Raw genomic sequence first — 16,200 nt, 5'->3', positions numbered from 1 at the left:
CTGGAAATATTACATGAAGTGTAGCATGTGCAAAAACGCTAGGGAGAGAGAGAAGGGGAGAGGGGGAAAAAAAACCTAATCTCACAATTAAAAAAGCTCAATCATAGTTAATCATGTACATAAGGAGTGCATATGTGTGTGTAAAATGTTTACATTTTGGTACACACAGTTTCACAAAATACATTTTCCTTTAGACTGTCTAAGGTACTTTCTAAAATTGTATCAAACAAGCTCAGGTATAATCAGACTCAAAATATTTGTATTTACTTGCTAGGTTTATTTTATTTTGTGTTTTGTTGTGTTTACCCTAGTAAAAGAATGTACTCTATTTTCCTGCCCATCTTTCATCCTATTCTCTTATCCATTATGTCCTTTGTTTTGTGTCCTGCAGATTAGACCATTGGCACTAGAGCACTGAAGCACTTGGATGGCCAATAGGGTATCAACAGTACTCTTGTCAAAGGTTGGAGTACAAAATTGACATAAAATTTGGTATATAATTTAGAGTTGTCAAGTGATTAAAAAAATTAACTGCAATTAATCACAGTGTTAAACAAGAGAATACCATTTATTTAAATATTTGTTCATGTTTTCTACATTTTCAAATATATTGATTTCAATTACAACACAGAGTACAAAGTATACAGTGCTCATTTTATATTTGTTTTTGCACTATAAAAAGACAAAAGAAATAGTATTTTTCAATTCACCTCATACAAGTACTGTTTTGCAATCTCTTTATCATGAAAGTTGAACTTACAAAAAAAACTGCATTCAAAAATAAAACAATGTAAAAATTTTAGAGCCTGCAAGTTCACTCAGTCCTACTTCTTGTTCAGTCAATCCTTAGAGAAACAAGTTTGTTTACATTTACGGGAGATAATGCTGCCAGCTTCTTATTTACAGTGTCACCTGAAAGTGAGAACAGCCGTTCGCATGGCACTGTTGTAGCCGGCATTGCAAGATATTTATGTGCCAGATGCGCTAAAGATTCATATGTCCCTTCTTGCTTCAACCACCATTTCAGGGGACATGTGTCCATGGTGATGACGGGTTCTCCTCGAAAACCATCCAAAGCAGTGCAGACCAACGCATGTTCATTTTCATTACCTGAGTCAGATGCCACCAGCAGAAGGTTGATTTTCTTTTTTGGTGGTTCGGGTTCTGTAGTTTCCTCATCGGAGTGTTGCTCTTCTGAAAGCATGCTCCACACCTCGTCCCTCTCAGATTTTGGAAGGCACTTCAGATTCTTAAATCTTGGGTCGAGTGCTGTGGCTATCTTTAGAAATCTCACATTGGTGCATTTTGTCAAATCTGCAGTGAAAAAGTGTTCTTAAAACGAACAACATGTGCTGGGTCATCATCCAAGACTGCAATAACTTGCAATATATGGCAGAATGTGGGTGAAACAGAGCAGGGGATGTACAATCCTTCCCCAAAAAGTCCAGTCACAAATTTAATTAACGCATTATTTTTTTAACAAACTTCATGGAAGCATGTCCTCTAGAATGATGGCTGAAGCATGAAGTGGCATGTGAATGTTTAGCATATCTGGCACATAAATACCTTGCAATGCTGGCTACAAAAGTGCCATGCAAATGCCTGTTCTCACTTTCTGGTGACACTGTAAGTACAGAGCAGGCAGCATTATCTTCCCTAAATGTAAACAAACTTGTTTGTTTTAGCGATTGGCTGAGCAAGAAGTAGGACTGAGTGGACTCGTAGGCTCTGAAGTTTTATATAGTTTTGTTTTTGAGTGCAGTTATGTAACAAAAATAATCTACATTTGTAAGTTGCACTTTCAGGACAAAGATTGCACTACAGTACTTGTATTAAGTGAATTGAAAAATACTATTTCTTCTGTTTATCATTTTTACAGTGCAAATATTTGTAATAAAAATATACACGGATTTCAATTACAATACAGAATACAAGATATATATGAAAATGTAGAAACATCCAAAATATTTAATAAATTTCAATTGGTATTCTGTTTAACAGTGCAATTAAACCTGTGATTAATCGAGATCGTTTTTTTAATTGCGATTAAAAAAACGGAGTTAATCGCACAAGTTAACTGTGATTAATCAACAGCCCGAATAGAATTCCATTGTGCCAGCCCAAAACCTTTTCTCTGTTATATGAAGATTTTAATAAAGACTACTAAAAATTAGTATTCAGCTGGCTCTAATCAGTCTCTTGGGCTTGTCAATTTATCAGGGGAACAAAAGAGACTAAAATCCCCCATGGGCCCCCCCCCGGCCCTTTTTTTTTATTATTATTTTTTAAAGAAAAGGAGTTTCCACATATTTGTCCAACGTAACATACTCCTCCTATCTTGCTGCCCTGATCCCCACATTTTCCCTATATACTAAAGCAGGGGTCGTCAAACCTTTTTCATAGTGTGAACTGCAGCTTACTAAATAGAGTCTGTTGTGGACCACCTCCTCTCCCATTAGCAATCCCGTAACACCCCTACAGCAATTGTTTACTTTATTAAGCATTAACTGTAATTTTGGCTTCTTTTAACGCAATTTAGCACCTGGGAATAAGGAAAAGCAGCCAGCACCATGGGACCAGCCAGTTCTCTACACTACATCAGAAAGCATTCCGTAGATCCCAAGTTGTCATATTTTGAAGACTGCTGCTCTAAGCAGATCTTTCTGATTTTCAATATCCTGAGGAAATCTGGCCACCTACAATCTGTATAAAACAGACCAATCTGCCCGCCAAAGGAACGAGCGTTTTTCAGACCAAGGTGTTGAGTTTTATAACAGGAAGAGTACCTAGTCAGATTATCTAGCAATTATATATATGCTGTCAAACATCTTTGTAGGATTAATTCAAGGTATGCTAAACCTGTGCATATTTAGATATAGAACTGAATGGACAGCATGACAGTAGTCAGAAAAGCAAATCTACAGAAGTAGTAAAATCTTGTTTTGATTTCTAAAACAAGCACATAAAATACAGAAATTGATGGAGAATAAGATTTCCGACAGTACTCCAAGCTCTACCACATAGCTGAAAATGTAAGTTGTGTTATTTCTGCTACACACATCAGCTATAAAAAGATTCCACAGGCTGAATTTAGCTGGCAATTTTATTGCTACAGGAGGCAGAACATAATATTATTTGCTCTTCCCTAGACTACAGAGGCCTGTGCTGCTGAAAGCATCCAACAAAAATGTTTTAGGCAGTAAATTGAAGCAGATATTACCCTGAATCTGGAATACACTTTTGTTTTCTGTTGTGGGCAACGGTGGATTGATTGATTTAAATCCAAGCAATTTAAACCACCGGTTTTAATCCTGATTTAAACCAACAAGCAGGAAACCTTGATTTAAATTGTCCATTTTCATCTTGTTTTGCATTTGTACTTTCCTGTTATTTTCCTACAGAAAGGTTGAATCTCGTTGATTGGTAATCATTAAAACATGTTGATTTGTACCTAGAGATCACCTTTGGTGCTTCCTTTTACTAACCAGGAGGATACACTAGATCTACACACTTTTATTTTAGCAATTATGTAGCTTAATTTACATTGAACAGTTCCTTAATTTTTAAATTTTTACTATGTTAGAAAATGGTTAATGATGCATTTCTTATTTTACGAAATGATTAATTTTTTACTTGAGATTTGTCAAGCTCTATCTGAATGAAACTTAAAATTCAGTTAACAATGCACAACCCAGCATTTTAAAATGGTTAAATAAAACTACCTTAGATGTGCTCAATACAGAAGGAAAAAAGAGTTTATCAAAATATGTTTTGCATTTCAAACTAAATTGATTTAATAAACAAAGGAAGTATTATCTATATGCAGTGAACTGCACTGATTGTTTCTGGTTACCCTTTACTTCAAGATCTTAGAACTTTACAATTTATACATCATCTTCCCCACCCTCCATCTTCCATAGTTGGCAGTGGATAATTGCAGCAAAGTGATATTTTTAGAGTCACTGACTATAAACATACTGAGGTTATTTTTTATTTTTATTTAACATACTGAGCAGCTATTTTCAAAGGTCTGTACAATGTTTCAAAGTTAGAAAGAGATGCAACAAGGCAATGAGTCACAGTGTTTTCTATATCTTTTAGATGCGTGTGTGTGTTGGGGGGGTGAACTGGGGGATTGGTGGTCTTAAAAAAAAAAAAAAAGGTTCCTCTCATTTCCTTGTACTGTCACCACACAAAAATGAAGTTGCAAAGAGGGCATCATTTGCACACAGTGACATTGTGCAGGTGTCTCTGAGGGCATAGTTTGGCCTGTAGGATCTTTATAAAACTGGTGATGATGGATAAAGTAGAAAAAAAAAATCTTGATTCTCAGAGCCCAGTCTAAGTGTACAGAGATTGTCAGTTAGAAAAATAATTGCATATTTAAACTGAAAAGGTGTGATATTAAATCAGTCAGTGAGAGAAAAATGGGAACCAGCATAATTTCTTAAAAATAAAAACAAAAACACGGTTCAGAGTAGAACTGCACTGTTAACTATTATTCATTAGATTAGGATCTTGAAATACTGTTACTGTAATGAATTTCCTAATGGTAAATATTAGAGCTGTCTATTAATCACAGTTGACTCACATGATTAACTAAAAATTAATCGTGATTAAAAAATTAATACACCTCTACCCCGATATAACGTGACCCAATATAACACTAATTCAGATATAACGCAGTAAAGCAGCGCTCTGGAGGGAGGGGCTGCGCGCTCCGGCGGATCAGCGCATCAGCGTATCTGGCTCTGACACACTGTTCTGAGCGGTGTGTTAAGGGCGCCAGGCTGGGGGGTTGGATGTGGGACAGAGGGTCTCGGGGGGCAGTAAGGGGACAGGCGGGTTGGATGGTTCGGAGGTTCTGGGGGCGGGGCGGTCAGGGGACGGGGAACAGGGGCATTGGATAGGGGATGGGAGTCCCGGGGGGCCTGTCAGAGGGCAGGGGTGTGGATAGGGGTCAGGGCAGTCAGGGGACACAGAGGTTGGGTGAGGGGTGAGGTCCTGGGGGTGATTAGGGATGGAGGGGATGTCTCTGGAGGGAGCAGTCAGGGGACAAGGAGCAGGGCGAGGTTGGATGGTTCGGGGGTCCTGAGGGGGTCAGGCAGGGGGCGGAAAGTGACCATTAATAACAGGAATGCTCGAGGCCAAAGCAAGTTCAATATAACACGGTTTCACCTATAATGCAGTAAGTTTTTTGGCTCCCAAGGACTGCGTTATATCGGGGTAGAGGTGTAGCAATTAAAAAAATGAATAGTTATTAATCCGTTTTAATTGCATTGTTAAACAATGGAATACCAATTTAAATTTATTAAATATTTTGGATATTTTTCTAAATTTTCAAATATATTGATTTCAATTAGAACACAAAATACAAAAAGTCTAAAGTGCTTACTTTAAAATAAAAGTAAAAGTAAAGTAAAATAAAAGTAATAAAAATAAAATAAAAGTAAAAGTCAGTAAAAAGAGTAAAGTAAAGTAAAAGTGTAAAAGTAAAGTAAAAATAAAAGTATTAAAAATAAAATAAAAGTAAAAGTCTAAAGTGCTTACTTTAAAAATACAAAAAGTCTAAAGTGCATATTTATTTTTGATTTCAAATATTTGCACTGTAACAAAAGAAATCATATTTTCAGTTCACCTAATACAAGTATTGTAGTGCAATCTCTTCATCGTGAAAAGTTGAACTTACAAATATAGAATTTTGTAAAAAACAAATAAACCTGCATTCAAGAATAAAACAATGTAAAACTTTAGAGCCTACAAGTCCACTCAGCCCTACTTCTTGTTCAGCCAATGCCAAGAGAAACAAGTTTGTTTACTTTTACAGCAGATAATGCTGCTGGCTTCTTATTTACAATGTCATCTGAAAGTGAGAACAGGCATTCACGTGGCACTTTTGTATCTGGCATTGCAAGGTATTTACAGTCCAGATCTGCTGAACATTCCTATGCCCCATCATGCTTTGGCCACCATTCCAGAGGACACTTCCATGCTGATGATGCTCGTTAAAAAAAAAATTGTGTTAATTACATTTGTGACAATTCCTTGGGGGAGAACTGTATGTCTCCTGCTCTGTTTTCCCTGCATTCTGCCATATAGTTCATGTTATAGCAGTCTCGGATGATGACCCAGCACATGCTGCTGTTCGTTTTAAGAACACTTTCACTGCAGATTTGACAAAACGCAAAGAAGGTACCAATGTGAGATTTCTAAAGATAGCTACAGCACTCAACCCAAGGTTTAAGAATCTGAAGTGCCTTCCAAAACCTGAGGGGGACGAAGTGTGGAGTATGCTTTCAGAAGTCTTGAAAGAGCAACACTCCAATGTGGAAATTACAGAACCCGCCCAACCAAAAAAAGAAAATATCAACCTTCTGCTGGTGGCATCTGACTCAGATGATGAAAATGAACCTGCATTGGTCTGAACTGCTTTGGATAGTTATCGAGCACAACCCATTATCAGCATGGAAGCATGTCCTCTGGAATAGTGATTGAAGCACGAAGGGACATATGAATCTTTAGTGCATCTGGCACGTAAATATCTTGAAACGCCGGCTACAACAGTGCCATGCGAACACCTGTTCTCACTTTCAGATGACACTGTAAATAAGACTGGCAGCATTATGTCCCGTAAATGTAAACAAACTCGTTTCTCTAAGCATTGGCTGAACCAGAAGTAGGACTGAGTGGACTTGTAGGCTCTAAAGTTTGACATTGTTTTATTCCTGAATGCAGGTTTGTTTGTTTTTTACTTAATTCTATATTTATGAGTTCAACTTTCACAATGAAAGAGATTGCACTACAATACTTGTATTAGGTGAACTGAAAATACAATTTCTTTTGTTGGTTACAGTGCAAATATTTGTAATAAAAATAACTATAAAGTGAGCACTGTACACTTTGTATTCTGTGTTGTAATTGAACTCAATATATTTGAAAAAAGTAGAAAACATTCAAAAATATTTAAATAAATGGTATTCTATTATTGTTTAACAGCGCAATTAATTTTTTTAATCACTTGACAGCCTTGGTAAATATTCTCTCTGAACATGCATAGTTAATTTAGAAACCAGTAAAAGAAGTAACCCTTATTGGGCAGCATAATGTCTTAAGAGACTGCCCCCAAAGAATCCTAATACATACAGAGTAGGATTCTACTTCACCTTTATCATAATACCTTTGTTGTGTTTGCAGAGGTTGTACACACAGATTCTACATAAAAGATATCTGTCAGAAATAAGTGCATCCCAAATGATTTGTAACTCTGAACTATTTATGTATCCTGTTTTTTGGACCTGGCAGTTGGACAGATATGGAGGCAGAAAACACATAATATTCTAGACTGATATACTTCATTGTCTAATTGGCTGATAGCGAGTTATACTGAATTGTACCAATACACTTCAGTTAGGTTTGGGCATTAATTATAAGAATGGCCATACTGGGTCAGACCGATGCTCCATCTAGCCCAGTATCCTGTTTTCCAACAGTGGCCAATGCCAAGTGCCTCAGAGGGAACGAACAGAACAGGTAATCATCAAATGATCCATCCTCTGTAGCCCATTCCCAGCTTCTGGCAAACAGAGGCTAGGGACACCATCCCTGCCTGTCCTGGCTAATAGCCATTGATGGACCTATCCTCCATGAATTTATCTATTTCTTTTTTGAAACCTGCTATAGTCTTGGCCTTCACAACATCCTCTGGCAAGGAGTTCCACAGGTCGACTGTGTGTTGTGTGAAAAAAATACTTCCTTTTTTTTTTTGTTTTAAACCTGCTGCCTGTTAATTTCATTTGGTGGCCCCTAGTTCTTTTATTATGAGAAGGAGAAAATAACTCTTCCTTATTTACTTTCTCCACACCAATCATGATTTTATAGACCTATATCATATCCTCCCTTAAGTCGTCCCTTTTTCCAAGCTGAAAAGTCTGAGTCTTATTAATCTCTCCTCATATGGCAGCCGTTCCATGCCCCTAATCATTCTTGTTGCCCTTTTCTGAACCTTTTCCAAGTCCAATATATCTTTTTTGAGATGGGGCGACCACATCTGCACGCAGTATTCAAGATGTGGGCGGACCATGGATTATAGAGAGGCAATATGATATTTTCTGTCTTATTATCTATCCCTTTCTTAATGATTCCCAACATTCTGTTTGCTTTTTTGACTGCCGCTGCACACTGAGTGGATGTTTTCAGAGAACTATCTGACTCAGTGACTCCAAGATCTCTTTCTTGAGTGGTAACAGCTAATTTAGACACCATCATTTTATATGTATAGTTGGGATGATGTTTTCAAATGTGCATTACTTTGCATTTATCAACATTGAAGTTCATCTGCCATTTTGTTGCCCAGTCACCCAGTTTTGAGAGATCCTTCTGTAGTTCTTTGCAGTCTTCTTGGGACTTAACTATCCTGAGTAGTTTTGTATCATCTCCAAATTTTGCCACTTCACTCTTTACCCCCTTTTCCAGATCTTTATGAATATGCTAAATAGGACTGGACCCATTACAGAACCCTGGGGACACCACTATTTACCTCTCTCCATTCTGTAAACTGTTTCCTATCTTTTAAACCAGTTACCAATTCATTAGAGAACATTTCCTCTTATCCCATGATTGCTTACTTTGCTTAAGAGCCTTTGGTGAGGGACCTTGTCAAAGGCTTTCAGAAAATCTAAATACACTATATCCACTGGATCTCCCTTGTTGACCCCGTCAAAGAATTCTAGTAGCTTGGTGAGAAACTATTTCCCTTTACAAAAATCATGTTGACTATTCCCCAACGAATTATCTTCATCTATGCATCTGACAATTTTGTTCTTTCCCGTAGGTTCAACCAGCTTGCCCGGTACTGAAGTCAGGCTTAATGGCCTGTAATTGCCGGGGTTACCGCTGGAGCCCTTTTTAAAAACCGGCATCACATTAGCTATCCTCCAGTCATTTGGTACAGAAGCTGATTTAAATGATAGGTTACAGATTTAAATGATAGGTTACAGTCCTGCAATTTCACATTTGAGTTCCTTCAGAACTCTTGGGTGAATACCATCTGGTGACTTATTGCTGTTTAGTTTACCAATTTTTCTAAAACCTCCACTAATGACACCTCGATCTGGGACAGTTCCTCAGATTTGTCACCTAAAACGAATGGCTCAGGCTTGGAATCTTCCTCACATCCTCCACCATAAAGACTGACGTGAAAAATTCATTTAGTTTCTCCGCAATGGCCTTATCGTCCTTAAGTGTATTGTATTATGTATTATGTTGTATTTTCATTTAAATTTAAATATTGGTTGTTACTATTTGTATTACTGTAGCACCTAGGAACCCGACTGGACCAGGACCTCTTTGTGTTAGGTGCTGTACAAATGCACACATGCACAAAAAGTAAGCTCTTTGGGGCAGAGCTCATTTAACAACCACATATGTAAAGAGGAGAAAAATGAATATTCCCCCGGAACAGCAGGCATAGTACATTCAGTAAATCAAGAAGCAGACTGAAGATTTAAAGAGAAAAATATAGGAAAGTTTTGAATCCCCCAGCCCAACACTAACTAGAACTTACCCTCATGCTTACAAATTCATCAGCTAGGTCAGGTTTCTACACAAGTTTGGGAGAATATATTGGGCTAGCATATTTGTAGTCAATTTCATTCATCAGCTTTATGGGACAAACCTAAGGTTACTGACAATTTTATGAACATTGGAGTATTTCTGCTGTCTGCAAAATGACTACCTCATCATCTTTATAGTATATTACTGATAGTCTTAACAGAAAAAAATTCTTTGCACTTTTATCGTTTTTGAAGGTAATGCTACCATAAACAAACAAAAAAAAAATCTAAAAATAGGATTGTAAAAGGTCATCAAAACTTGGTTCATGAGCTACTCTTAAGGGTTCCGGATTTACTCTTGTAAACACAATGCAAGCAATAGTTAAATCTTTTTTTCTTTTATAGCCATATTTCACATTTAAAGCTATGTAAGAAAACTATTTCAATGAGAACTAGTTTTCCTCTTAAAAGATGACTACTAAAAACTGGTATCTCAATCCCAAACACACCAGTCTCTATTATTAAAATCTTAATTCAAATGACAGGCAATAATAAATCAAAATCACAGTACAGGTCTCCTTTGGGTTTTCCAGTGTGCAAATTCGTTACTATAATCTGAGATAAAGTATCCCATTTAGTTCTACAAAGGGTTTCCTGACAACTTATAGAAACATCCTCTTCTGATTTTTTGTTCCCACATGTAGGAAGAGAACCTAGTGAACAAAAGGCATATTATACCAAAAGGATAGTGGGTCATTCTATACTCTGAATATTTAGAGTCAGTGTAAACATACTGATACAGTATATTTCATCAGCTTCCTACATCCTTCCCTCTAAAAAGCCCACTGGTTAAGTATTGGTGGAGGGGAGTGTTGGGCACGAAGGCAAACGCTAAGTGTACAAAATAATTTTTGAAACTAATTACTAACAGGGACAAAAAAAATGAGCTAAAGAAAAAGGTATGAAGAGTTAGGCAGTCCTTAAGGAAACTACTGAACACTAACCAGGACCAGACAAACACCAGAGATTCTGCAATAAATTTAAAAGCAAGGTTTGTTTTAGAAATAACTATCCACTATGATTTCTTTATCAGTGATATAGGGACAGGGTAGAGGAGTTAATACAATTCAGCTTTCAGTATTTTAAAAACTATTTTAAACAAAAATAATTACGTCAATGTTTTCATTTAAGAGAGAGTCTTCTATTATACATACATAGCCCAGTTAATTGTGTGTCAGTCTCCTCTAGGTAGAACCAATACAAGCCTTACTGCAGATATAGGCTCCCATAGATGGGGCCATTTCTACTGGATCTGCTTTTCACACAGTCAGCTAAAATGGTGCTGTAAATGGTTCCAGCTGCCAAAACAGTACATATACTACAGCTCACGCTCATTTTAATTCTTTTTGAGGGCTTGTTTGTGACTATTTGTAATCCATAAAAAAAGTTTTAGAAACAGTGGCTGCATGAGGTTATTGAATGTTTCATTTGCCCCTTCTTCCATCATACAGAACTTGGGGGGAGGGATAGCTCAGTGGTTTGAGCATTGGCCTGCTAAACCCAGGGTTGTGGGTTCAATCCTTGAGGGGGGCCATTTGGGTCAAAAATTGGGGATTGGTCCTGCTTTGAGCAGGGGGTTGGACTAGATGACCTTCTGAGGTCCCTTCCAACCCTGATATTCTATGATTCTACTAGGCATAAAAATACACTACAGGTTGTCATCCCATCATATTTCTAAAAAGAAGGGGAGATAATGGGAAATCTCCAGCCAATCTGGACATTGGCACCATGGATACGATAATCTAACTTGGGGTCCTCTCATCTACCTGTGATGGAATTCTGAATACCTAGAAGTCCTTGATGACAATCAGTTGCTCTATAATGAGCGTAGACCTTGATCTCATGGTATCAGAGTCTGTTTTCTGCTTCCAGATACCTACCTGACTTTGCAGTTTGCTGGAGGATGCTCTCCACTGCCTGCAACACATGGTAAGAGCAATACCATGGAGTGAGGACAGTCTCTCTCGAATTTAAGTATATAAAACAACATTCAGGCACTTAATAAGGGGCCTCCTTTCTATGAATGTTGAATACGTGTAGCTCCCATTGAAGAAAGGTTCCCATTGAAGTCATCAGGAGCAGACAGTGTTCAACACCTCTGTAAAATCAGGACCTCGTTTAGGTCCCTGACTTATGGTCCCCGAGATTGAAAATTCTGTCTCATGCATATAAAAAGTAGTACCACCAAATTCTGTCCCATATAGGACCTATGCCACACAACTCTTGAGCAAGCCCAATCAACTCTCAAAAGGGGTTCCAAGGTTTATCCCTATCACAACATTTCTTTCCAACACAGTCACAACATTTTCTCACCACTGAATAGTAATCTGGTGAAAATTAAGTATGATCTGCAGTCAAAAAAGCAAACAGGATGTTAGGAATCACTAAAAAAGGGATAGAGAATAAGATGGAGAATATCTTATAGCCCTTATATAAATCCATGGTACGTCCACATCTTGAATACTGCATACAGATGTGGTTCCCTCATCTCAAAAAATATACTGGCATTAGAAAAGGTTCAGAAAAGGGCAACAACAAAAAAAATAGGGGTTTGGAATGGGTCCCATATGAGGAGAGATTAAAGAGGCTAGGACTTTTCAGCTTGGAAAAGAGGAGTCTAAGGGGGGATATGATAGAGGTATATAAAATCATGAGTGGTGTGGAGAAAGTGAGTAAGGAAAAGTTATTTACTTGTTCCCATAATATAAGAACTAGGGGCCACCAACTGAAATTAATGGGCAGCAGGTTTAAAACAAATAAAAGGAAGTTCTTCTTCACTCAGCACACAGTCAACCTGTGGAACTCCTTGCCTGAGGAGGTTGTGAAGGCTAGGACTATAACAGGGTTTAAAAGAGAACTAGATAAATTCATGGAGGTTAAATCCATTAATGGCTATTAGCCAGGATGGATAAGGAATAGTGTCCCTAGCCTCTGTTTGTCAGAGGGTGGAGATGGATGGCAGGAGGAGATCACCTGATCATTACCTGTTAGGTTCACTCCCTCTGGGGCACCTGGCATTGGCCACTGTCAATAGACAGAATACTGGGCTGGTTGGACCTTTGGTCTGACCCAGTATGGCCATTCTCATGTTCTTATTTCCTTATTCCCCACATAGTAAGTTTTAAATCTAAAATTAATGTACGTGGCCATTTTTAAAAAAAAAAAACGGAGTGTGATGAACATTTCTTAATGGTCTTTTCCTCCATATCAGACCATTTCTCCCTTTCACAAAACCTCACCCTTCTTTTAAATGAGGGTTAAACAGATCCAGTGAAGGTCAGTGGTCTTCCTTAAATGCAACAGCTCTGCAACTGGACACCTAGTGAAACATTTCATTTACAGAAAGGAATTAGAAAGGAAGCCCTTCTGGCTCAGAAAAAAAGTAGAGCATATCTATACTTCACCTGAAGTTTCAATTTCCAGCTCCAGCAGATGAACATCCACCAGGTTTGATCAAACTAGAACACTAGAAATAGCACCATAACCACAATGACATGGGTGGGAGCATGGGCTAGCCACCAGAGTACCATGCTGTCCAAGACCCTAGGTACGTACTTGTGTGGCTAGCTCCTGCTACCACCTGCGCTACTGTAGCTACACTGCTCTTTTAAGCATGCTAGCTCAATCAAAGCTCGGTTGCATATGTCTATCTGAGCTGGAAAGGATCACTCCAGCTGCAGTGTAGACATACCTTTAGTCACCCATGTGTGTGGAGAGGGGGATTACATTATAGAATACCAGAGTAGTGAGGCATATTCTGAAGACCTAGTCCTCTCTGGCAATGACATAGCCGATGGCATACTCCATGTCTGGTACCTGCATTGAAAGAGCATTCCCAGACAACTCAGTTTTCATCTCGGCTGTCTTTGGAGAAACCAGACACCATACAACCCCCAGTCATCCTGTAACCTGGCACACCATCAAAGCGTTCTAATGCACAATTACTGTGCTTCACGCCTAGTTTTTTTTTTTTTTTTTTTTGCTTTGACTAAAGAAAACCCCCACAATGGAATAAGAAACTTTTAAAAAAAAAAAAAAATCATGCTTGACAGAAGATCAATGTAGCAGAGGTGCTGGAGAAAAAAGAAAGCCAATGCTGTTTTGCATACACCTTCAAGCTTATTAGTGGCTTGTGGCTAAAGCTAGAGTGACCCTTCCCTTCAGATTAGTATTTGATATTATTACTGACCTCAGACCTTAGTCGCCTGGAGAGGCTATAGTTGTTTATCTGACGCAATAACTTAAACATACACAGACTGTATCTATCCATCCATCCATCTAAGCATTCCACTAGTATCTGCCTTGTGCCTTACAAACGGAAGCTGCATTCAAATATGAATAATCCACCAAGAAAGCACCCACTTGCTGCTTAAATGTATTAGCGCATGTACAGTTATTCATATGCTGACAAGCATCTGCACTTCGCCTCTACAAAGAAACCCACCAGCTTTTGTCAGTGAAGAGAGAAACACAAACTTGCCCAGAAACTTGAACACTGTCAGTCATTTTCCATTTTCAACCCAGCATGATAAAGCCTATTTAAGGAAGGATCGTGTATCACTGAATGAGCCCAGAAAAGCCAAATTTTATACTCTCCTCTGAAGGCATCACATCTTTCTTACTCAAGAAGAGAGAGCAAGAGTACTGAAAGACTGTGAAATCATTCCTTCAGTGGCCAAAGGGCTTAACGAAAAAGATGAAAAATAAACTCTTACCAATCTCAGCAACTTTTCTTTATTTTCACCTCCCCTCCCACTTCTGCCCACCTGCCTCCATTATGGGGTGAAGAAAGTTGCATGATGGGAACTTGACCCATAGCCCCCAAAGATCCCTGTGCAACTCATTTCTGCCCCACAACAATTTGTGAACATTTCCCAAGAGGCATTGTGTCAGATGGTGGCACATGGCACAGTGGGTTACCTACCCATGGTGCACCACACTTTGCATTGACACAAGCAGCCAAGCAAGCACGCGCATGAGAAATATGCTAACTTTGGCAGCTGTATGCAGACACAACTTGTGTTGACCAAAGTTTGTAGCATAGACATGGCCTCAGTATCCCGCTTTTATGGCGCCCTGGGTCTACACAGTTTGTTGTAGAGGTAAAGTGAACCCCTTAAGCATTCAAAAACCAAGTTCTCCTGAACAATGTGTTTGCCAACCTGTGTATTGTCATCTTGCTTCTAAAAACTAGCATTACACTTAAAATGACAGAACTCTTCCAGTTGAACCAAAGAGAAGAGACTTACCATTCACAGTCTTGAGACTCCCATTGATGCCGTCACCATGTTGCCTTTTCTGTGCATTTTTGAATTCCTTTAGAGATAAGTAAAGGACCTTTCGTACCACCCTCTCTTCTGACCATGGAATCCCATCACTGTCATCCTAGAGAAAATAATAATGGAAAGGAAACATTTACTGGAAGGATCTAAACAAATGCATTCAAAAGATATCCTCTATCTAGACCAGAGGTGGGCAAACTATGGCCCGCAGGCCACATCTGGCCCACGGGATCATCTTGCCCGGCCCCTGAGCTCCCAGTCGGGGAGGCTAGCCCCTGGCCCCTCTCCCCCGCAGGTACACCACCGCACGGGCAGCGTGGCTTGCGCCCGCCCACCTCCCAGGCTTTCCAATAAGCCGGTCCTGCTGCTCTGAACAGCATGGTAAGGGGACCGGGGGGGGGGGAGGGATATGGGGCAGGAGGTCCCAGGGATCATGGGGCGGTTGGATGGGGCGGAGGTTCAGGCAGGGGGTTGGATAGGTGCTGGAATCCCGAGGGGTCCTGGGGCGGGGGGGCAACAGGGAGCGGGGGGGGGGTTGGGGGTCCCGGGAGGGGGCGGTCGGGACAAGGAGTGGATGGGGGGGTTGTTGAATGGGTTGGGGGTCCCAGGGGGCCTGTCAGGGAGCAGGGGGGGTTGGATAGGGGTTGAGGCAGTCAAGAGACGGGGGGGGGGTTGCATAGGGGGTGGGGTTGGATGGGTTGGAGGTTCTGAGGGGGGCAGTCAGGGGGCAGGAAGTGGATAGGGGGCGGGGGCCAGGCTGTTTGCGGAGGCACAGCCTTCTCTACCTGGCCCTCCATACCATTTCACAACCCCGATGTGGCCCTCAAGCCAAAAAGTTTGCCTGCCCCTGATCTAGACAAAGAAATTATAAAGAATAAAAACTGTGTAGCATGCAAACCCCATATAATTTGAACATCAGAGGCATTAACACATGACAGGAACATGGCAATCAAACCATTAGTCCATCTAATCCATTATTCTGCTCCTAGCAATAGCCAATATCAAGTACTATAGAAGAAGTACAATTTATTTTTAAATCCCTATAATGAACCCTACTGCACAGAGAAATTTATCACAGCCAGGAAATATTCCCCCATTCTCAGAGACCGGTAAAAGTAGAAACAACACTGAACTGAGCTGCAGAAAACATTTAAGTAAATACAGTGTACCAACGTAACATGTTGTCATTTATGTGCCTCAATATTTTATATACTGATGCAATATCAACTGCTCACTGGCATAGCAGTGTATCTGGATTATAGTCGTACAATACATTTGACTACAATGAAGTTACTGTGGTTTAATAT

General features: G+C 39.5%; 1 protein-coding gene across 3 annotated transcripts in view; it reads right to left on the bottom strand.

Annotated features, from left to right (window-relative positions):
* Positions 1–16,200, bottom strand: part of JARID2 (jumonji and AT-rich interaction domain containing 2) — a 307,763-nt gene that overhangs the window by 165,941 nt on the left and 125,622 nt on the right. For all 3 annotated transcript variants that reach the window (XM_073331951.1, XM_073331952.1, XM_073331950.1), the window contains exon 2: positions 14,861–14,996. In XM_073331951.1, coding sequence (XP_073188052.1) covers positions 14,861–14,996 — 136 coding nt within the window. The remainder of the gene's footprint in view (positions 1–14,860; positions 14,997–16,200) is intronic.

Source organism: Lepidochelys kempii, chromosome 2, assembly GCF_965140265.1.
Source record: "Lepidochelys kempii isolate rLepKem1 chromosome 2, rLepKem1.hap2, whole genome shotgun sequence".
NCBI classification, from domain to species: domain Eukaryota; kingdom Metazoa; phylum Chordata; order Testudines; family Cheloniidae; genus Lepidochelys; species Lepidochelys kempii.
The sequence above is the reverse complement of the archived record's forward strand: the minus strand, read 5'-3'. Positions and strand labels throughout refer to the sequence as shown.